Source organism: Protopterus annectens, chromosome 5.part0 (assembly GCF_019279795.1).
Source record: "Protopterus annectens isolate FY-2018-M chromosome 5.part0, PAN1.0, whole genome shotgun sequence".
Lineage (NCBI taxonomy): Eukaryota > Metazoa > Chordata > Ceratodontiformes > Protopteridae > Protopterus > Protopterus annectens.
In genome coordinates, this window is record NC_056735.1 from 983,826,216 (window position 1) to 983,849,692 (window position 23,477).

At 42.1% G+C, this 23,477-nt stretch overlaps 1 protein-coding gene across 1 annotated transcript in view; it reads left to right on the plus strand.

Annotated features, from left to right (window-relative positions):
- NEPRO (nucleolus and neural progenitor protein) overlaps positions 1 to 23,477 on the plus strand; it is a 324,864-nt gene that overhangs the window by 75,782 nt on the left and 225,605 nt on the right. Inside the window, exons 3-4 of the mRNA XM_044072737.1 lie at positions 13,805 to 13,881; positions 15,288 to 15,419. Coding sequence (XP_043928672.1) covers positions 13,805 to 13,881; positions 15,288 to 15,419 — 209 coding nt within the window. The remainder of the gene's footprint in view (positions 1 to 13,804; positions 13,882 to 15,287; positions 15,420 to 23,477) is intronic.

The window sequence follows — 23,477 nt, forward strand, 5'->3', positions numbered from 1 at the left end:
TTTCTATATTTTATGCCACATACGTTTACTCCATTTATTCTTTCTGCCATCTACAGAAAACAAACCTACTTTAAATTTAATTGTCCATTTGGGAATAGCTGATTGAACATGCTAGTATAAATAGTTTGTTAGTCTTATCATCATATAACATTTTTCATAGGATTGTCCTCATGAATATGAATATTGTCAGTGAAACGTGACTCCTGAGAGTTTAAAATGATGAAATATCCACCCAGAAGTATTAGGCCAGCGATGTGTTATATGGTAATGGCAGTTAATTGGACAAGTTAGATCACAAGACTGGGCCTAGAAATGTTCTTCACTGGGTTACAAGGTCTGAAGAGACAGGGAAGGAGAACCGAGTGAGAATTGTGACTCAGACTTGTAGACAAAACGGCTAACTTTGTAATAAAGTTTGCTTAATACCTAGCACTGCAATACACAAATGATATCCTCACCATGTTAATCTTCCCTGTAGCATTTACAGAGTAATTTCACCAACACAACCCTTCCAACCAAGAGTGGTTTGTCTGTGTGACCTTTGTACACTTTGGTTTGGATGTTAATTGGGATATTTTCCAGGCACCTCAATGTTTATGGGCATCAGCTGTCCCTAAAGACCCTATGTTTGTGAAGTATAGCCAAATTATCCACTTATGTTGTGCTGATGAGGTCAGTAAAAAGGCTGAAACGTACATGTCCACAGCTAGTGGGGTTTGGCTTTATTGCTCTGAATGTAATCATAAAGGCTTTAAGAATGTCATGGGCATTCAGAAGCCATGTAGCTAAAACAATTTGTTTAAGGGGTCATTTGCATATATCCCATTGGCCTCCATTACAGGAGAGTTAAGATATCACATAGTGAAAACTCTAGTTTGGCTGGGATTTTCTTGCTGTTTTTACTGAATGGTTTGTCTGTGTGACCTTTCTACCCTTTGGTTTAGTTCTAACCAAGGGAGATTCCATTGTCAGTCACAGCATGTAGATATTGGCAGCTAATGCAAATTGCCAGGCATGATATTCTCTCGCGAATGACTAAAGAACTGTAAAATACAATAAAATAAAAAAAAAAATGAAAAAAATCTAAAAAAAAAAAAAGAAAAAACAAGAGTTTATTATACCACCACCATCTTCAATTAATCTCTAATACCTTGGTAAAATACTTTGGAATGAAATGAAAAACACTTAACTTACTAAGATTTTGGTATTTAAGTAGAAAACACAATCCTAAATTAACAAATGAAAATGCGTTGAACAACATAAAGAACCAATACAAAATAGATGCTAATTTAGGAAGCACATCAAATTAATTTAATTAACACCTTAAGGTTATACTATGCTGTATTTAAGTATATGCACAATTTTCTTCTGTAAAAACAAACTTGGAATTTTTATCATTCTCTCTTAAATGTATCCCAGACTGTACTAGTATTGTTGCTTTTAAGTCTTTGAATGAGCCAGCATGTTTTTCCCAAAATGTGTAGCTGCACTTCTTTCCAAATGTGAATTCTTAATGTTCCTAAAAACCTCAAGGGGACAAGCCCCCCCTACATCCCCAAGATGTAGAGCCAGCTACGTGTGTGTGTGTGTGTGTGTGTGTGTGTGTGTGTGTGTGTGTGATTATATTTATATATATATATATATATATATATATATATATATATATATATATGTATACACACACCTACACACGGTGCGGTGCCCAAAGCAGAAGCAGTTCACAAGTGCCAGTTGGCCGACTCCTGAAATTTTCATTTTCGAGTTTCAGAACTGAAGTCTTCAACTAAAAGCCAAGTACCCCGTTGGAGAATCTTTTTCTTGCTCTAAACCGATGTTAGTAAAAGTAAATAATTGCATTACTTGTGGAAAGCAAATACCTCATTTCATTCGTACTGTATTCCTTGCCTAGGCCCTGAACACGACGTACCTCGCTCTCAGTTTTGTGCCTTATTTAAACCTCGAACTATCTGTCGTCAGTATAATTTTGCTTCTAAGTACTTTGGTTCAATTATCCTGATATGTCTTCGGTAAGCTATCTGACTACCAACATTCCGAAAAAACGCAAATATAAAGACAGAGACAGGCCGCCTAGGTCCAAAGCTGCCGACGCTTCTCCTAAGCCAGTCACCAGTTCACCGGTACTCAGTGAGGTGCTTTACAGCCCCTGATACCTGCTACTTCAGATTCACATGCCTCTACTGAGACCCATTCGGAGTCCGGTATGCCGCGAGATGCTTCAACTGTGGAACCTGTGGATCTCTCTCTACCTTGGATAGGTCCGGAGTCACTGTGCAGGCACCGGCTTCTGAGTGTGTATTCAGGCCTACTGACTTCCATATTAAACCAATGCCGTCTTCTTCTTCTTCAAGGCCTAAAACACGAACCATGCCTAGAAAACTGACGCCCAGACTGCATGGTCAGGCCTCTATGCCTAAAAAACAAATAAGAATGACTGAAGACCTTATTACTTTAATCAGGGGAAACGAGCTTTCCCCCTCTAAGAGACCTAGGACTGAGTTTTCTTATGATACGTCTGACCAGGATTCTGAATTTTCTGTTTCCTCTGATTACCAGGATTTACCCTTATCTACCTATGAGGATTCTGATGCTGAGGACTCTATTCCCTCTGCTCCCCTCCCCCCAGAGGATTTCTCTTTTGGTGAAACATTGCATACTCTCAGGGAGCATTTTCACTGGGAAAGTCAGGATTTCTCTGATTCTGAAAAGAGGCTTAGGGATTTCTTACTCCTGCCCCAGCACAGGCCTTTAGCCATACCTTCTGTACTAGACATTGTTGATGATGAATTTGCGGAATCTTGCTTGGCCCCTAACTGATGGGGTAAGAAGGTATACACTTCTGCAACTTTGGCCATTAGGGCCTTAAACTGCCAGTTTCATATGTTAAAGTATCAGCAGCATATCATTGGATTGCTTAAACAGAAAATGATGTTGATCCTGATTGTGCTGAAAATAAGGATTTACAGGATTTACTCCATTCAGCTGAACAAGTTGGAAAACATACTTTGCAATATGATTTTGATTCAATAGAGGCATCTTACAGGGCTGCTGTAACTAGGTCTGTACTTAGAAGGCATGCTTGACTTAAGGAGCAATCCTTGCCAGATCATGTTAAAGCAAAGTTACTGGATGCTCCCTTAAACCAGGACCGCCTGTTTGGCAACAAAGTAGAATAAGTTCTTAAAAAAATGGAGGAAAAAGCTAAATCTATGCAAACTGTTAAAGATTTTTTACAAGTACAACCTCCAAGATTTAGTAGGCATTGGCCTTCCAAGAATTGGTCCTTTCCTGCCTCTTCCAGACCTTTTCAGTCCAAACCCAGATCCAGCAGAGTTCCTAGGCTTCATTCCCAGGGTACACACAGGACTAAGCAGTGGTGGGCCTCCACTTCCAAATCTGGGAGTAATAAAACTCCCCCCTATGGTAAACTGTCTCAATGACTTCTTTTTAAAACTTCCAAGCACTTCTCAACTGACTGCCCCTTTGGGGGGAAAGATTGCTCTTCATGCAAAGAACTGGGAACTCATTACCCAGGACAAATGGGTTTTAAATATAGTGTCCCAGGGATACAGATTTCATTTCCACATGTTACCAACACCAAGCAGGTGGCCAGATTTACCCCCAAATCAGTGGGCAGAGGCCCAAAAGCAAGTCCTTTCTCTCTTAAGCATGGGGGCTATTCACTTGGTACCAGAAGAGGAAAAGGGACAAGGTTTCTACTCGAGACATTTCCTGGTACCCAGAAAAGACATTCATGGCATCCTATCCTGGACCTGTCTACTCTAAACACCTTTTTGGTGATTCCAAAATTCAAGATGCTGACTCTTCACCAGTTGCTCTCTATGCTAGGCAAAGACGCCTGGTTGGCAACACTAGATCTAAAGGAAGCATACCTGCACATCCCAATCAGGGACTCTTGCAGAAGATACCTATGCTTCAAAGCAGGATACACGCACTATCAGTTCTCTGCACTGCCCTTTGGCTTATCTACTGCGCCCAGGGTATTGACAAAGTGCCTAGCGCCAGTCATTGCATTTTGCAGGCAAAGAAATATTCAAATATACCTGGACGATTGTCTAATTCAGGCAGAAAGCCAGGACATACTTTTGAATCATCTGGCCTTTGTACAAAGGGTGCTAACTTGTCTGGGGTACACCATAAAGAAATCACACCTAGTACCCTGTCAACAAATTATATTCCTGGGAGCAAGCTTGAATACAACTTCCCAGATGGCTTTTCTCACACCAGAGAAACAAATTCATTTGACAACCTACTTCAAACAAGTGGCCACAAAAACCCTGCTATCTGCAAGGCAAATACTACAAGCCTTGGGGTTCATGGCCTCCTGCATTATTCTAATTCCATATGCAAGACTGCATATGAGGAAACTACAATGGTATCTAAAAAGCTTATAGTGTCACCATTCTCAGGATCTAGAAGCAATGATTCCTATCATACCTAGCCTACGCCTAGAGTTCCTTTGGTGGGCAGAGGCCTGCCACCAGAACAAGAGACTACCATTCACACTACCCCCTGCCACCTAAACCCTAACAGATGCATCAGACTATGCATGGGGGGCTCACCTGGCAGGGAAGTGCATTCAGGGCAAATGGAACCCAAGTCAAATGCACCTGCATATCAATCAAACAGAAATTTTAGCTGTACAGAATGCTCTGACAGCCTTCAAGGACCACATTCTTCCAGGACAGTTAATGGTAAAGACGGACAACACCACTGTTATGTGGTACATAAACAAGCGGGGGGGGGTACACATTCTTAGCCCCTCTGCAGACTAGCCATGGCATTGTGGAACACAGCCCTGAGCTACCAAGTGCATCTACAAGCTCAATTCCTGCCAGGAAAACTAAATACACTAGCAGACGAACTAAGCAGAAACCTCATGGACCCACACGAGTGGAAACTGGAACCAAGGAATTTCAACATGTTGACAAGCAAATGGGGGAGCCCAGATATAGACTTGTTTGCCGCCCCCAGAACTATCAATTGGACAAATTTTGCATAAGGACTTCCCGCAAACAAGCTTGGAAAGTGGGTGCTCTGTCCTTCTGCCTGAAAAACCTATCAGTTTATGCCTTTCCTCCTCTGCCTCTGCTCTCCAAAGTACTACTAAAGATCAAACAAGACAAACCAAGGACAATTTTGATTGCACCAGACTGACCACGTCAACACTGGTGTACCCCCTCTTGCGCAGTGTGTCACTGTTGGCAACATGGCACCTGCCCCTGACTCTTACCCTATTGTCTCAGCAGGAGAACCAGATTCTGCACCCTTAGCTTCAAACACTGAACCTAGCAGCCTGGCTAATTTCCTAATCTCTCCTTTACCATCCCTCAGTAAACCAGTGATGGATATCATTTTAGAGGCAAGGAGGCCTAGTACTAGAAAATCTTATGCTGAAAAATGGAAAAGATTCTGTGCCTGGAACCAGTCTCAAGGGATGAGCACAGCAGTGCCCAATTTACCTCAGATTTTACAATACTTAACTGAGATGCTTCACAAGGGCCTGTCTTTCTCCTCCATCAAAATTTACGCCTCAGCCATTTCAGCTCATTATAACACAGAACCTCCCCTATTCTCTCATCCACTGCTCAAGCAGTTCCTCAGAGGGGCCAAAAATTTACGACCACCCAGGAGAGCTCCAACTCCAGCCTGGGACCTTAACTTTGTATTGGAGAAACTCACTCTTCCTCCTTTCGAGCCAGCTGCTACTGCGGACTTAAAATTCCTTTCTTAGAAAACAGCTTTCCTTTTAGCAATCACTTCAGCAAGAAGGGTATCTGAATTACAGGCCTTTATGGCAGTGGAGCCCTTCATCATCTTTCATGCGGACAGGGTGTCCATCAGGACCAATCCCTCCTTCATGCCCAAGGTGGTATCCACTGTGGCCCTTAATCAGTCCATTCATTTGCCAACCTTCTTTCCTGATCCACAGAACAAACGGGAACAGATTCTGCACTCCTTTGATGTGCACAGACAACTTAGATTCTACTTGGACAGGACTAAACCTCAAAGGAAATCTGAACAACTGCTGGTGGCATTTGCTGCAGGGCCAGAGGGGAAGGTTATTTCAAAGCAAACCATTTCCAAATGGTTAGGCCATTGCATTTATTTCTGTTAAAAGCACCATGGAAAACCTATCCCACAGGGGATCAGACCCCGCTCAACCAGGTCTGCATCTACCTCTACAGCCTTTCTCAGAGGTGTCCCTACCAGGGACATCCTAGAAGCTGCTACCTGTAGATGTTCATCGTGTTTCACTTTTGTAGTCATTACTCTTGGGTTATCCTGCTGGCAGGCTACCCTCAGTTGGCCAGAATTCCAAAGTCTAGGTCCGGCGTCAGTTGCTGTCGCCTCTTCCCTGACGTCAGAGCGCCAGGGATATAAAAGATGCAGCCGACGCCATTTTCTTGAGTCTTTCTTGCCGTGCGGTGCCCGAAGCAAAAGCAGTTCGCAAGTGCCGGTCGGCCACCTCCTGAGATTTTCAAATCCGAATTTCAGAACCAAAGTCTTCATTAAAGCTAAGTACCCCGTTGGGGAAACTTTTTTTCTTGCTCCTGACCGATGTCAGAAAAAGTTAACGGGTGTATTTCTTGTGGGAAGCAAATACCTCATAAGGATTTCACTTTTAATGTATTCTTTGCCTAGGCCCTGATCACAACGTTTGCTAGCTGTCGCTTTTCTGCTAGATTTGACCAACGCACTATCAAGTGTTGGTTTGATTTTGCATTTTATTACTTTGGCCGCAGATTTAATTATATAATGCCGTCGGACCAGCCGACAACCGGAGTTTACAAAAAACGCAAGGAAAAGGACAAGGATCGGCATCCGAGGTCCAAAACCGATGATGAAGCCTCTACTAGGCCAGTCGCCGGTTCGCTGGTTCTCAGTGAGGCGCTTTCACAGCCCCTGGCACCCGCTACCTCAGAGCCACAGGCCGCTACCGACTCCCATGTGGAGCCAACTAGGCCTCTGGATACTCAAGGTATTGGACACTTGGAAATCATTCCCTCAGATGGGTCCGGAGCCGCTGAGCAGGCATCGGCTTCTGAAGTTGTCTTCAGACCTACACAACTATATATTAAGCCATCCTCAGATTCAAAGACAAAGACTAAAGCAGCTCTAAAGACAAAGAAACAAGTACAGCATACTCCTACTCAGACTTCCATGCCTAAAAAACAGATGCTCAAAATGGCTGAAGACCTAATTACTTTGATCAGGGGCTTCCATCCCAATCCTGATAAGAGGCCTAGGCAAGAGACAGATTATGATTCTTCTGATCAGGTATCTATTTCCTCTGATTCCTCTTCTGAACAGGATTACTCCATGCATCCCTATGAGGATTCTGATGCTGAAGAATCCATTCCTTCAGCCTCTCATCCTGAGGAATATTCTTTTGGGGAAACCCTGCATACTATGAGGGAGCATTTCCACTGGGAGAGCCAAGATTATTCTGAATCTAAGAAAAGGCTCAGAGACTTTCTGCTTCTTCCTCAGCACAGACCCCTTGCTATTCCACCTGTTCTAGACATTGTAGATTATGTATTTTCAGAGTCCGGCCTGTCCCCTGACTAAGCCAGACAGATACTACAGGGTCCCGGATTCTCATAAATTCCTATATAAAAACCCCGCTGCTGACCCAGAAACTATATCGCAGGGTCCCAAGGGGGTTAAAGCTTCCACTGCAAAAAAACCTGTCCCCTCTGATAGGGATTCTAGGGCTCTAGACAGATGGGGGAAAAAAGTCTACACTTCTGCTACCCTGGCTGTAAGGGCTTTAAATTGTCAGTTTCATATGCTTAAATATCAGCAATATTTAATGCCACTGCTTAAACAGAAAATGTTGACAAATACTGAATGTTCAGAGAACAAGGAATTGCAGGATTTATTGCATGCAACTGAACAAGTGGGAAAGCATACTTTGCAATGTGGTTATGAGAGGCCTCTTGCAGGGCCGCTGTTACAGGTTCTGTTATTAGAAGGCATGCTTGGTTAAAGGAACAGAATCTGCCTGATCATGTTAAAGCAATTATTAGATGCACCATTACAGCATGATACTTTGTTTGGTACTAAAGCAGAAGAGGTGTTGAAAAAAATGGAGGATAAAGCAAAATCCATGCAGTCAAGGATTTCTTACAGGTACAGCCACCCAGGTTTAGCAGGAACTGGCCTTCTAAAAATTGGTCCTTTCCAGTGTCAGACAGACCACAAAGAGGCAGATACAGGCATCCCAGAGGCAGATCTCAGCCCCAAGGCTCATACAGGCCTAAACAATGGGGTGCTCCTATCTCCAAAAGCAGAGAAGACCAATCACAACCTTACAGGAAACAGTCCCAATGACTTTCCTCTACTGGTTCCAAGCAGTTTTCTTTTGACAGCCCCCTTAGGGGGAAAACTAGCACTTTTTTCATCAAATTGGCAAATGGTTACCCAAGACAAATGGGTCCTGAACATAGTGTCCCAAGGCTACAGGTTCCATTTTCACACTCTACCAAGGTCAAAGGGCATGCCAGACCTGCCACACAATCAATGGGCAGAGGTACAAAAGCAAATTACAGCCCTCATGGATATGAGGGCCATTCAGCAAGTACCACAACAAGAGCAGGGGCAAGGATTTTACTCCAGACTTTTCCTAGTACCCAGGAAGGACAAAACCTGGAGACCAATACTGGACCTGTCTATACTAAATACGTTTCTGGAAGTTCCAAAATTCAAGATGTTGACTGTACAGCAGCTACTGCCCATGCTGGGCAAGAGGGCTTGGCTCGTAACTTTGGACCTAAAAGAGGCATACCTGCATGTCCCAATCAGACAATCTTGCAGAAGATACCTCAGATTCATAGCTGGCTCAATGCATTACCAATTCTCAGCACTGCCCTTTGGCTTATCTACTGCGCCCAGGGTCTTCACAAAATGCCTGGCACCAGTAATTGCGTTTTGCAGACAAAAAGGAATTCAAATGTATCCCTACTCGGACGACTGCCTAATTCAAGCAGAGAACAAAGACACTCTTCTAAAGCATCTGGCGTTTGTAAAAATATTATTAATTGGCCTAGGGTACACAGTAAATGAAAAGAAATCAAAACTAGTGCCCTCTCAAGAGATAATATTCCTGGGTGCAAGCTTAAATACAACTGCCCAGATGGCTTATCTCACGCCAGACAAGCAAAAGCAACTGACTACTTACTTCAAGAAATTGGCGACAAAAACCCTCTTATCTGCAAGGAAAACCTGCAGGCCTTGGGTTTCATAGCATCCTGCATTCTACTAATTCCATATGCCAGACTGCATATGAGGAAACTACAGTGGTATCTGAAAAATGTTTGGACTCAGCATTGCCACAGCTTGGAGACAGTAATTTCACTCATTCCCTGCCTACAACAGGAGTTTCGATAGTGGGCAGAGAGGCCTGTCACCACAACAAGGGTCTGCCATTCAGTTTACCCACAGCCAGACAGACACTGACAATAGATGCATCAGATTATGCCTGGGGGGCCCATATGGCAGGAAAATGTATTCAGGGCACATGGCCTGCAAACCAAATGCATCTTCACATCAATCAAAAAGAGATGCTAGCTGTTCAAAATGCCCTGACAGCTTTCAAGGACCTGCTTCATCCAGGACAGTTACTGATAAAGACAGACAACACTACGTCATGTGGATCATAAACAAGCAGGGAGGTACACATTCCTACCCCCTCTGCAGACAAGCAATGACCTTATGGGACACAGCATTGGCTTTTCAAGTTCACTTGCAAGCACAATTCCTGCCAGGAAAAACAAATACTCTGGCAGACGAACTAAGCAGAAACCTCATGGATCCCCGCGAATGGAAACTGGATCCACAAGTCTTCAGCATGATAATAAGGAAATGGGGATGCCCAGACATAGATCTATTTGCCTCCCCTCACAACTGTCAATTGCAGAGATTTTGCACAAGGATTTATCACAAGCAAGCATGGAAAGTGGACGCCCTATCATTCAGCTGAAAAATCTAACAGCATATGCTTTTCTCCCACTGCCTCTCCTTCCCAGAGTACTCCTAAAGGTCAGACAAGAGAAGCCAAAAATGATACTGATTGCACCAGACTGGCCACGCTAGCACTGGTACCCAATCCTAAAGAGCTTGTCTCAAGGTCCAGCATGGATATTGCCTCAAACTTCTCACTTGCTGACCCAACAAAACAATCAGATCCTGCACAGCCAACTCAGAACCTTAAATCTGGCAGCATGGCGGATAATGTAGCCATTCAGAACACTCCTCTTTCAAAAGCTGTTATGGATGTTATCTTGGAGGCCAGGAGGCCCAGTACCAGAAAATCTCATGCAGAAAAATGGAAGAGATTCTGTGCTTGGAACCAGGAACAAGGCATTGACATGTCTGTACCAAATATACCTCAGATTTTACAATACCTAACTGAGATGCTGAACAAAGGCCTTTCTTTCTCATCAATTAAGATTCATGCCTCTGCCATTTCAGACCATTACAATACGAAACCACCTATCTTTTCTCATCCTTTAATAAGGCAGTACCTCAGAGGGGCCAAAAAAATTAGGCCACCAAGGAGAGCACCAATTCCGGCCTGGGACATCAATTATGTTTTGGAAAAACTCACATTGCCTCCTTTCGAGCCAGTATCAACAGCAGATATAAAATTCTTATCCTGGAAAACAGCTATGCTCCTAGCAATACCCTCTGCAAGGCGAGTTTCGGAGTTACAAGCACTCATGGCTGTGGAACCTTTCATCATTTTTCATTCAGACAGGGTTTCTCTGGGGACAAACCCTACATTTATGCCTAAGATGGTGTCCAGTGTGGTCCTCAACCAAACCATTCACTTGCCTACCTTTTACCCAAATCCACAGAACAAGGGTGAGAAAATTCTGCATTCTTTGGACATACACAGGCAGTTACGCTTCTACTTGGACAGAACTAAAGCTTTCAGAAAGACTGAGCAACTTTTAGTGTCATATGCTGCAGGAAGACAAGGAAAGGCCATCTCAAAACAGACTATTTCTAAATGGATAGGCAATTCCATCCATTTCTGCTATTTTCAACATGGCAAACCAGTGCCTAAGGGCATTAGGCCTCATTCCACCAGAGCAGCAGCCACTTCAGCAGCCTTCCTCAGAGGAGTACCAACCAAAGATATCTTAGAGGCTGCAACCGGAGTTCAGTGCACACCTTTACAATGCACTACCACTTGCCTCTCTACTCTAATTTCAGAGCAGCCTTTGCCACTGCAGTTCTGCAGGGCCTCATAGCCTCTCCTAATCCTATTTAGCCCAGCCACCCATCCTCAGCTTTGGGATTCTACCCATGAGTAATGACTGCAACAGTGAAACATGATGAACATAGTACAGTTGTGTACCTACCATAAATGTAGATGTTCGAGTGTATTCACTGTTGCAGACAGGTTACCCACCCACCATCCCCCTTCTCTTTGCTGGGACTTATCTGCACTTCTCTATCCTATACAACCTTTTTGGTGTATTTGCTTGTAGATGAAGGAAATGTTATTTTTGTGCATGCATTTATTGGCATATTTTTCAGCCTACCAATTTGGGGTACCTGACGTCTAGAGCAAGAAAAACTGAAGAAAATGGTGTTGGCTGCATCTTTTATATCCCTGGCGCTCCGACGTCAGGGAAGAGGTGACAGCAACCAATGCCGGACCTAGACTTTGGAATTCTGGCCGACTGAGGGTAGCCTGCCAGCAGGATAACCCAAGAGTAATGACTGCAACAGTGAATACACTCTAACATCTACATTTATGGTAGGTACACAACTGTACATTCTGTACATACTTTCACTAAGCATTACCATCTGCCAATTTTCTCTAAATCCAGAGCTGGCTTTGCCACTGCAGTCTTGCAGGGCCTTATGGCTGGTCCTAATGCTATCTAAATTCCTCCTCCCATCCTTAGCTTTGGGAATCTACCCAAATGTGATGACTGCAACAGTGAAACACAACGTAGTAGATGTTCAAGTGTATTCACTGCAGTCCTGGTTACCCTGCCTCCTGCCCCCTTATTTTTTTTGGCTATACCTCTACTCTCCATTACTATACTCAAAAGCTTTTTGGCATATTTGCTTTTTTGTTGGAGGTATAACCTTGTATATTTATAGATTTAATTGCTTCCCCTTAGGGGTGCACCTGACATCTGGGGCAAGAAAAACTGATGTAATGGTGTCGGCTGCATGTTTTATACCCCTGACGTCATGGAAGAAGGGACAGCAACCAATGCAGGACCCAAGACTTTGTTAATGAGGCCGACTGAGGGCTACTGCAAGCAGATAACCCAAATGTGATGACTGCAACAGTGAATACACTCGAACATCTACATTTATGGTAATGGACCCCAACTATCTGTTGTAACTGTGAAATTCTTAAAAGTTTGTCTTGCATGTCGGTGACCTACTAGATTTCTTCCAGTATAGATTCAATGAGAGAGTTTCGTTAGTGCAGTTTGCTTCAGTATTATGATTGGATTACATCTGACATGGATATGGTTGATATGTAGTCTTAGGTCACAGCTGAGCCCCAGTTTATAGCAGTAGGTGGAAAGGTGGCTGAATAGCAGAGAGCAGAGCTTGGTATTAGAGCATCATTGTCATTTGTAAGGCGGATCACTGGAGATGGTTCCATGTCTGCTAAGGATACTTTTAGCTGACATAACTAGAAATTTGTGCAGTTTATAGTCTCTGCTTCAGATGATGTGAAGGTTGGCAGCTGTCACACTAATTAGGCAATGGCAATGGCATCTGAATGCACTGGCAGGGTTACAGAATAGAATGAAAACCGTGAGTTCATTGGCAAAATGCAAATTCTTATACTCCATTAACAGGAACTTGGTTTATTTAAAGCTCTAGTGGTTTCTGAAAATATTATAGAAGCGTCTTTTGTCGGTGTGACAGGACACTGGCAAGTTTGAATAGATTGCGTGGATGTATAGCATGTTCCATAGACTGGGGGAAATTAAGATATTTTTCCTGTTTTGGGTAATAGCGAGGCTTCACTTGCATTTATGGAAGGCTTCCCATTCAGAACGTCTTTCCTGGGGTTGTGGTGATTTAGACAATGAACAAGATGATAGATAACTAGTGGCAGTGCATGGGGGGGGGGGGGGCAGAGAGACATTGAGGGCAAGTAGCATGTAAAGTGCAGAGAAAGGAAAGGAAATAGAAAAGATAGGATCTGAATTCATGGAATTCCAAAAGGGAGGCTTGATAGTAGACATGAAAAAGAGTGGTAGGTTAGAGACAAGGAGGCTTGAGTGTTAGACTGTTGGTACTAGTCTGAAATGTAAAATTTATTTGCATAAAAGACAAACCTGTCGAACTCTGTCCCCATGAATTTGGAAGTGTAGTTTTGTGAATGTAATTAAGGAAGAGTGAGATATGTGGAGAACAGAGTAAGGGTAGGTAGGGTCAGACAGTTGCTTGGGAGTACATTTGGATGGAATTGATAGACAACCTCCTCCCTCCATCGTCAAACATGCATAATCAGAGTGCAATAACCAATTAATGAAAGGGTCTATAAACACAATTTAGAAAGAAGAATTTTAAGATTTCTGTTACTAAAACTAAAGAGGGAGCATTCATTTCTTTCAGTGGAGAAGATTATGTTCAGTGTCTTAACATGTTCATTCCATGCAAAATATAAAAATAGAATTCTCACTTCGGCTCTGTAAACTGAATATTTATCTGCTGTGACTTCAGATGCAAGTCCTTCTAAGCTACACAAATTTTATTAACTTTTTTACAGGTCCAACAATGTTTAAAACGTTTGGAGTATATGAATTTAAGAGAGTCCATCCAGCACTTGGCAGATGTATGTCCAAGGTATGTGGTAAAGCCTTAACAGATTGATAAAATCTCTGCTGCCTAATTTTAAATGTTTTCTGTTATTTGCTATCAAAAACAATTTCAACAGCTACTACAGTAGACAGTCGATTATCCAAACTAACTGGGACCTAAGGTAGTTTGGATAATCAAATTGTTCGTATAATTAAACATGTAATTGAACCGGATAAAAAACTTCTAAAATCTTGTTTTTTTCTGCATGCAGGAATACACTTTTCAACCATTTAGTGATTCCAATGGACAATAAAGAATAGTTTTCACACACAAGCTGGCTACAAGCTCAAAAAACATGCTCAAGCAAATATGTATAATGTTTACATATTCAGACTTTTAAGATTTTTCCTACCTGAAAACTTTGGAAGGCTGGTTCTAATAACTGACATTTCTGAATTGACGTTCGGATAATCGACTCTCTACTATACTCAAAATTCATTTGTTTGGTTAATTCTATAGAATGTTAATATGTTTGGATTGTTGGACTTTGAAGCTTGTCTGTCTTATCTCAGCATCTTTTTTACTAATTTGCCATACCAAGGCTTATAATTGGGTCTCCAGTTATAACTAGCATATTGTGTGTTCAAGAAATAGGTGCCAAAAAATTCACCTTGAAAGCAGTACTTGAGAGATGAATCTTGGCATCCATGTTAAAAGAACACTTAATAAAGGATTAAAATCAGAGAGACTGATCAGTTATTTGCAACAGCTTCATCTTCATGTACTGCTAGTTACAGAGACATGTTTCAAAGCCTCAGAAAACGTGTAACGAACATAGCAGTGCAAGTGACCGTCTGAAGAACAAATGACCTTAAAAGCTGTTAAGACACTTAATTCAGCCACATTTTCTGTATGTAAGTTTGACAACTTGAAGTTCTAAAAGCTTTTAAAAGTTTCTGCTGCTATTCTTGCCATCTGGCAGTGTCTGCTATTGGTCACCAGTATGCTACCTAGTGTTAACAGTGCTTAGGTTTATTAAACATCACTTAAGTGCTGTTCTGATTGGGTGTTGCGATAAGGACTGATTGGGCTTCATCCTAGGGACCTGCTTAGCAAGTTTATTTTTTTTTCTGATTTCTTTAAATGTAATTGCAGTGCTCCATGCAGTAAGTCAAGCCTGCAGCTTAGTTTGACTTAAGGTTAGGAACAGTCAGCTGTGAAAAGAACAGCTTAATGGAACATGCACGGCTGTCATTCACATGACCTTGCTAGTAAATGTATGGGCTTAAAATCCAGATACTGTTTCAGAATTTTTATTAATGTTTATAAGCTTTTCTAATGTTTAAATATTTATGTGTGTGCTATATAGAACATTGTTTTGTTGAAAAAAATGTAAAACTGACTTCTGAATTCATTTAAATGCAATAATCCTGCTCTCTTTTCAATATTAGAAACCTGGAACATCAAAATGCCAGCACTTTACTTGTTCCAAGTCAGCCATTATTGGAATGGGTATTATTGAAGATCATGGGAAGCTGCAAACTTTTGCTTCGTTTGCTGGATTGTTGCTGTAAAAGCTTCATGTATCCTTTGTTTACTAGTGGTAGTCATTTTGAGGATTTCAGTTTCATTGCCTTCTGCTTTTCATTACTAAACAGTGTTCTTTCTTGGACAGATTTAGCATATGGTGCTAATACACAATGGTTTGCCTCCTGATGTATCTTAGAGGTGAGAAAATGATGTCTTAACAATATGAGAGCCATTCTGTCTATCAGGAATGCAATGTGAAGATCACTAACTTCTTGAGTACATTGTTATGGTACAATACTGAAAATCTGGGATTTAATTGGCCATCTCTCATTTGAATGTGCATAATGCAAGTCACTTAACATTTAGTGCTTCCAGAACTTTGAATGGGACACCTCTGATATAGCCAGATGACTTAACTGGTCAACAAATCATTTTGACTGAAATGATAGATTCAAGATATGATGATGGTCATTATGTGATAGTTGCCATTATCCTGCCTGCTTGCATTTGTAGTCTTGATATTCTAGACACCTAATTTGATTTATGAGTGACACAGATGTGCAGCATTTAACATTACTCCATCACAGTTCTTGATTCTTAATGCATTCAGAATGTTTGAGTATGTGTACATCCTGTGATGGACTGGGTTAATATACAAGGCTGGTTTTCTGCCTTAGTCCCATTGCTTGATGGGATAAGCTTCTGGTTTGCACCATCCGTGAACAGAATTAATTAAGTATCAGAGAATGAATGCAATGGAGAATTTGGTTTAATTTTGCAATAACAGCAAGCATTAACATTTATCTACACATTGCTGAGTTATTTTTACATGTGCACATGGTGCATGAGACACAAGACACTAAAGAACAGACTGACAGTTAATGTTTTCCATAGGAAATCACTGCAAATATGATTTTCAGATGTGCACCAGCAGTGATTCATTTAGGATGATTTCTCCTTTCTTTGTGTTTGTTTGACTGTGGAGTTAATGTATATAAATTGGGGGTGTGGAGCTCTTGCTCCCTGCATTGGGGAGTGCATGGGGCTTTCTTCAATACAAAAAGTGCTTTCAGTTTAGTTTTTACCCTTGTGTCTTTTGAATATTAGTTTTTGGAGTTGTGACATCAGAGTTTGAAGTTCATGTTTCAGTAGTCGAACTGTGAGTTAATGAGCATCATTGAGGTTTAACATTTGGTAAAGAAATGGAAAGTCTGTCTGGTAGGACAGTACACTGCATTATGAATAAATATGGAACCAACTGCTGGATGTTCTTCGTGTTTCAATGTTGCAGTCATTACATTTGTGTAATCTGCTGGCAGGTTGCCCTCAGTCTGCCTGATTAACAAAGTCTTGGGTCCTGCGTCGGTTGCTGTCCCTTCTTCCATGACGTCAGGTCATCAGGGGTATAAAACATGCAGCCGACGTAATTATCTCAGTCTTTCTTGCCGTGCGGTGCCTGAAGCAGTTCGCAAGTGCCGGTCAGCTGACTCCTGAAATTTTCGTTTTCGAGTTTCAGAACCAAAGTCTTCAACTTAAAGCTAAGTACCCCATTGGGGAAACTTTTTCTTGCTCCTTACCGATGCCAGTAAAAGTTAATAATTGCATTACTTGTGGGAAGCAAATACCTCATAAAGATTTTCATTTGTACTGTATTCCTTGCCTAGGCCCTGACCACGACGTACCTTGCTGTCAGTTTTGTGCTTCATTTAATCAGCGCGCTATCTGTTGTCGGTACATTTTTGCCTCTAAATATTTCGGTTCTCAGTTTAATTATCCTGAAATGACGTCAGTTAGCCATCTGACTACCGGAATTCTGAAAAAACGCAAAGAAAAAGAGACAGGCCGTTGAGGTCCAAAACTGCCAACGACGCTTCTTGTAAGCCAGCCGCCAGTTCGCCGGTACTCAGTGAGGTGCTTTCGCAGCCCCTGATACCCGCTACTTCTAATTCGCAGGCCTCTACTGAGACCCATTCGGAGTCCAGTATGCTGCGAGATGCTTCACCTATGGAACTCGTGGATGTCTGTATCTTGGATGGGTCCGGAGCCGGTGTGCAGGCACCGGCTTCTGAGGGGTGTATTCAGGCCTACAGGCTTGCATATTAAACTGACTCCACCTTCTATACTAAGGCCTAAATCTCGATCTATGTCTAAAAAACTGACGCCCAGGCTACATGTTCAGGCCCCTATGCCTGAAAAGCAAATGATCAAAATGGCTGAAGATTTAATTACTCTAATCAGGAGTAGTCAACCCCCCCCCCCCCCACCTTCTAAGATGCCTAGGCCTGAGCTTGAATATGAATCTTCTAAAGAGGACTCTGTTTCTTCTGACTCTAATAATGACCTGGATTTGTCCATACCTACTTATAAGGATTCTGATGCGGAGGACACCATCCCCTCTGCTTCCCCCCAAGGACTTTTCTTTTGGGGAGACTTTACATACTTTAAGGGAGCATTTCCACTGGGAAAGTCAGGAATTTTCTGAATCCAAAAAGAGGCTTAGAGATTTCCTTCTTCTACCTCAGCATAGGCCTTTGGCTATACCTCCTGTACTAGACATTGTTGATGATGTGTTTAATCCAGTATGGCCCCTGATTCCCTGCCTCCGGCTCCTAGTAAACCTGACCGATACTACAGAGTTCCTGAGTCCCACAAGTTCCTTTTCAAAAATCCAGTTGCGGACCCAGAAACCATTTCTCGGGGGCCCAAGAGCATCAAGGCTTCTACTGCTAAAAATCCTACCCCTTCTGATAGAGACTCCAGGGCGCTGGACAGATGGGGTAAAAAGGTTTATACTTCTGCAACCCTGATGATCAGGGCTTTAAACTGCCAATTTCATATGCTAAAATATCAACAACATATCATGGGACTGCTTAAACAGAAAATTGTTGATTTCTGACTGTGTGGAAAATAAAGATTTACAGGATTTATTGCATTCAGCTGAACAAGTTGGAAAACATAGTTTGCAATGTGGTTTTGATTCTTTAGAGGTCTCTTGCAGGGCTGCTGTTACTGGGTCTGTGCTTAGAAGGCATGCTTGGCTTAAGGAGCAATTTCTGCCTGATCATGTTAAAGCAGAATTGCTGGATGCTCCTTTGCATCAGGACCATCTGTTTGGCAATAAGGCTGAAGAAGTTCTAAAGAAGATGGAAGATAAAGCTAAATCTATGCAAACTGTGAAAGATTTCTTACAAGTGCAACCTCCAAGATTTAGTAGGCAGTGGTCTACTAAGAACTGGTCCTTTCCAGCTCCTTCCAGATCCACTCAAGTCAAACCCGGACACACCGAAAGCACCAGGTTTCAGTCCCAAGGGACTCTCAGAATTAAGCAATGGGGTGCTTCGACTTCCAAATCTGGAAATAACAAGACACCCCCCTATGGTAAACAGTCTCAATGACTTTCCTTTAAAATTACCAAGCACTTACCTCTCAGCCGCCCCTTTGGGGGGAAAAATTGCTCTTCATGCAAAAAACTGGCAATTCATAACCCAGGACAAATGGGTTTTAAATACAGTGTCCCAGGGATACAGATTTCATTTCCACATGTTGCCAATACCACACGGTTTGCCAGACCTGCCCCCAAATCAGTGGGCAGAGGCTCAGAAACAAGTACTTTCCCTCTTAAACATGGGGGCTATTCAGCCAGTACCAGAAGAGGAAAAGGGACAAGGTTTCTATTCCAGACTTTTCCTGGAACCCAGAAAAGACAAATCATAGCATCCAATACTGGACCTGTCTACTCTAAACACCTTTCTGGACATTCCAAAATTCAAGATGCTGACTCTTCACCAGTTGCTTTCTGTGCTAGGCAAGGATGCCTGGATGGCAACTCTAGATTTAAAAGAAGCTTACCTGCATATCCCAATCAGGGAATCTTGCAGAAGATACCTACGCTTCAAAGCAGGCTACTTGGATTATCAGTTCTTTGCACTGCCCTTTGGCTTGTCTACTGCGCCCAGGGTATTCACAAAGTGCCTGGCTCCAGTAATTGCATTTTGCAGGCAAAAAAATATTCAAATATATCCATACATGGACGATTGTCTGATTCAGGCAGAAAACCAGGCCATACTTATACAACATCTGGCATTTGTAAAAAGGGTTCTAGCTTGTCTAGGGTACACCATAAACGAAAATAAATCACAACTGGGTACCCTCTCAAAAAATTACATTCCTAGGTGCAAGCTTGAATACAAATGCCCAGGTGGCTTTCCTCAAGCCAGAAAAGCAAATTCATTTGGTGACTTACTTCAAACAGGTGGCCACAAAAACCCTGTTATCTGCAAGACAAATACTACAAGCCTTGGGGTTCATGGCCTCCTGCATTCCATATGCAAGACTGCATATGAGGAAACTTCAGTGGTACTTAAAAGTTTATGGAGTCAATATTGTCACAGCCTGGAAACAATGATTCCTATCATACCTTGTCTACACCTAGAGTTCCTATGGTGGGCAGAGGCCTGCCACCAAAACAAGGGACTGCCATGCACACCACCCCCTGCCACCCAAACCCTCACTACAGACGCATCAGACTATGCATGGGGGGGCTCATCTGTCAGGGAAGTGCATTCAGGGCAAATGGATACCAAATCAAATGCACCTACATATCAATCAAAAATAAATGCTAGCTGTACAGAATGCTCTGGCAGCCGTCAAGGACTACCTTCATCCAGGACAATTAATGGTAAAGACGGACAATACCACAGTTATGTGGTACATAAACAAGCAGGGGGGGTACACATTCCTACCCTTCTGCAGACTAGCCATGGCATTGTGGAACACAGCCTTGAGCTACCAAGTACAACTACAAGCTCAATTCCTGCCAGTTAAGCTGAATATTCTGGCAGATGATCTAAGCAGAAATCTCATGGACCCATACAAATGGAAACTGGAACCACGGATTTTCAACATGTTGGCAAGAAAATGGGGAGCCCAGACATAGATCTATTTGCCTCCCCCCAGAACTACCAGTTGGACAAGTTTTGCACAAGAACTCCGCACAAAAAAGCCTGGAAAGTGGATGCTCTGTCCTTCAGCTGGAAAAACCTATCAGTCTACGCCTTTCCCCCTCTGCCTCTGCTCTTCAAAGTTCTGCTAAAAGTCAAACAGGACAGACCAAAAATTATTTTGATTGCTCCATACTGGCCACGCCAACACTGGTACCCGCTCCTGCACAGTGTGTCTCTAACATCCCCTTGGCACCTGCCTCAGACCCCTTCCTTACTGTCTCAGCAGGAGAACCAGATTCTGCACCCTCAGCTCCCTACATTGTACCTTGCAGCTTGGCTAATCACTTAAATTCAGCCTTAACATCCCTCGGCAAACCTGTGATGGATGTCATATTGGAGGCGAGAAGACCTAGTACTAGAAAATCTTATGCCGACAAATGGAAAAGATTCTGTGCTTGGAATCAATCTCAAGGAATGAGCACAGCAGCACCCAATTTACCTCAGATTTTACAATATTTAACTGAGATGCTTCACAAGGGCCTGTCTTTTTCCTCCATTAAAAACCACGCCTCAGCCATTTCAGCTCATTATAACACAGAACCTCCCCTCTTCTCTCATCCTCTACTCAAGCAGTACCTCAGAGGGGCCAAGAACTTGAGACCACCCAGGAGAGCTCCAACCCCTGCCTGGGACCTTAACTTTGTATTGTAAAAACTCACTCTGCCTCCTTTCGAGTCAGCTGCTACTGCAGACTTAAAATTTCTTTCTTGGAAAACAGGCTTCCTTCTGGCAATTACTTCAGCTAGAAGGATATCTGAGTTACAGGCCCTTATGGCAGTGGAGCCTTTCATAATTTTTCATGCGGACAGGGTGTCACTCAGGACCAATCCATCCTTCATGCCCAAGGTGGTATCCAGTGTGGCTCTTAATCAGTCCATTCATTTGCCAACTTTCTTTCCCAATCCACAGAACAAAGGGGAATGGATTCTGCATTCATTGGATGTGCACAGACAACTGAGATTTTACTTTGACAGAACTAAAACTCGAAGAAAATCTGAACAACTGCTAGTGGCATTTGCTGCAGGGGCAGAGGGAAAGGCTATTTCAAAACAAACCATTTCTAAATGGATAAGCCATTGCATTCATTTCTGCTACAAGCATCAAGGAAAGCCTATCCACCAGGGGATCAAATCTCATTCCACCAGGGCTGCATCTACATCTACAGCCTTCTCAGAGGTGTTCCTACAAGGGATATTCTAGAAGCTGCTACCTGGAGTTCAGTTCATACTTTCACCAAGCATTACCATTTACCAATTATCTGTAAATCCAAAGCTGGTTTTGCCACTGCTGTCTTGCAGGACCTTATAGCTGATCCTAATGCTGTATAAATCCATCCTCCCAACCATGGCTTTGGGAATCTACCCAAATGTAATGACTGCAACAGTGAAACACGAGGAACATAGTACAGGGTTGTACACTTACCATAAATGTAGATGCTCGAGTGTATTCACTGTTGCAGTCCTGGTTACCCTCCCTCCAGCCCCCTGTTTTTTCACTGACTATACCTCTACTTTCTGTTCCTATGCTTAAAAGCCTTTTTTGGTGTATTTGCTTTTGATTGGAGGTATTTTGCTTAATTTAACATTATGTTTTGCTCCCCATTCGGGGGGGCACCTGACATCTGGGGCAAGAAAAACTGAGGTAATGACGTTGGCTGCATGTTTTATACTCCTGACGACCTGACGTCATGGAAGAAGGAAAAGCAACCAACGCAGGACCCAAGACTTTGTTAATCAGGCCGACTGAGGGCAACCCGCCAGCAGATTACCCAAATGTAATGACTGCAACAGTGAATACACTTGAGCATCTACATTTATGGTAAGTGTACACATCTGCACTTTCTGTCCTCTCTTGTTCCCTACTTTCAGAACTCAGAACATACTGTAAGACTAACCAAGGCTACACTCATTCCAGCATCATGCTGTATGCATACTAGTGATGTTTAACCATGATGTGGTGGGGAAACTCTGTAGAATGTCAGACATTCCATTTAGACCTGGGTATTGCTGTGCCCTAAATAAAATAATCCATTCACTTACTTGCAGTTTGGGTTTAGCATGAAGCCTATGCTGAAGGAATTACATAATCAAGTAATGTAGCAATGTCACTTTAAATTTTAATTGAATTTTATGTCATGTAATTTTGACAATTGTATAATGAATAAATGTGTTTAGTGTAGTTTTTTGCTTGATGAAGTATTTTTATACGAAAGTGTAATACTTGTGATGATAAGAGATTTATAATTTAATTTTGACTGCTAGTGGCTCCAGATAACTTTGTATTATTCTTTCACATACAGATTCCATTTCCTACACACATGTGTATTCACACTATCCCTGTTAGACTAGCTCAGTAACTGTAATTGTAATCAAATATCTGCAGGAGTCACTTAATTCACGGATTCCCTCCATACTTAAAATGCATGGACATATTTTTGACTGTTTGAACCACAAATATCTTGCTGTAACCAAGAAAAAAAGAAATGGCTATAGTAGTGTATTTCAACTTGTTTTACACAAAGAAGCCAGATCAGTAATTAGCATTTTCTTTTCACCCATATCTAACCCATCACAAAGACTGCCATTTTCTAGTTACACAGCTGGAATTTGATCATGATGAAGAGTATTGTGATTTATTTACTTAAAATGTAGAATTGTGTGTGCATGTGTAATAATATGTATATTTGTCTTTCTCTCTCTAAATATAAGTATACAGATGTGTGTGTTTGTGTGTGTGTGCATATATATATATATATATATATATATATATATATATATATATATATATGTCTGTGTTTGTATGTGTGTGTGTGTATATATATATATATATATATATATAATGTATATAAATAAAGATTATACAGACATACATACTTGTGTGTGTGTGTGTGTGTGTGTGTGTGTGTGTGTGTATGAACCAGGGTGGAGCTCTGATCCAGATGCACCTTTTTCAGAATCAGCCCAAGAGCATTATCTACTTAAGTGACTTGCTCAGATTCATACAGCAAACAAGCTGAGGTGAAGGAATCAAGTACCCAAATCCAACATTTTACGTCTTACCATTACCTATGGGGGAAATACCAATAAGTTTATTGATATTATTAAAAAT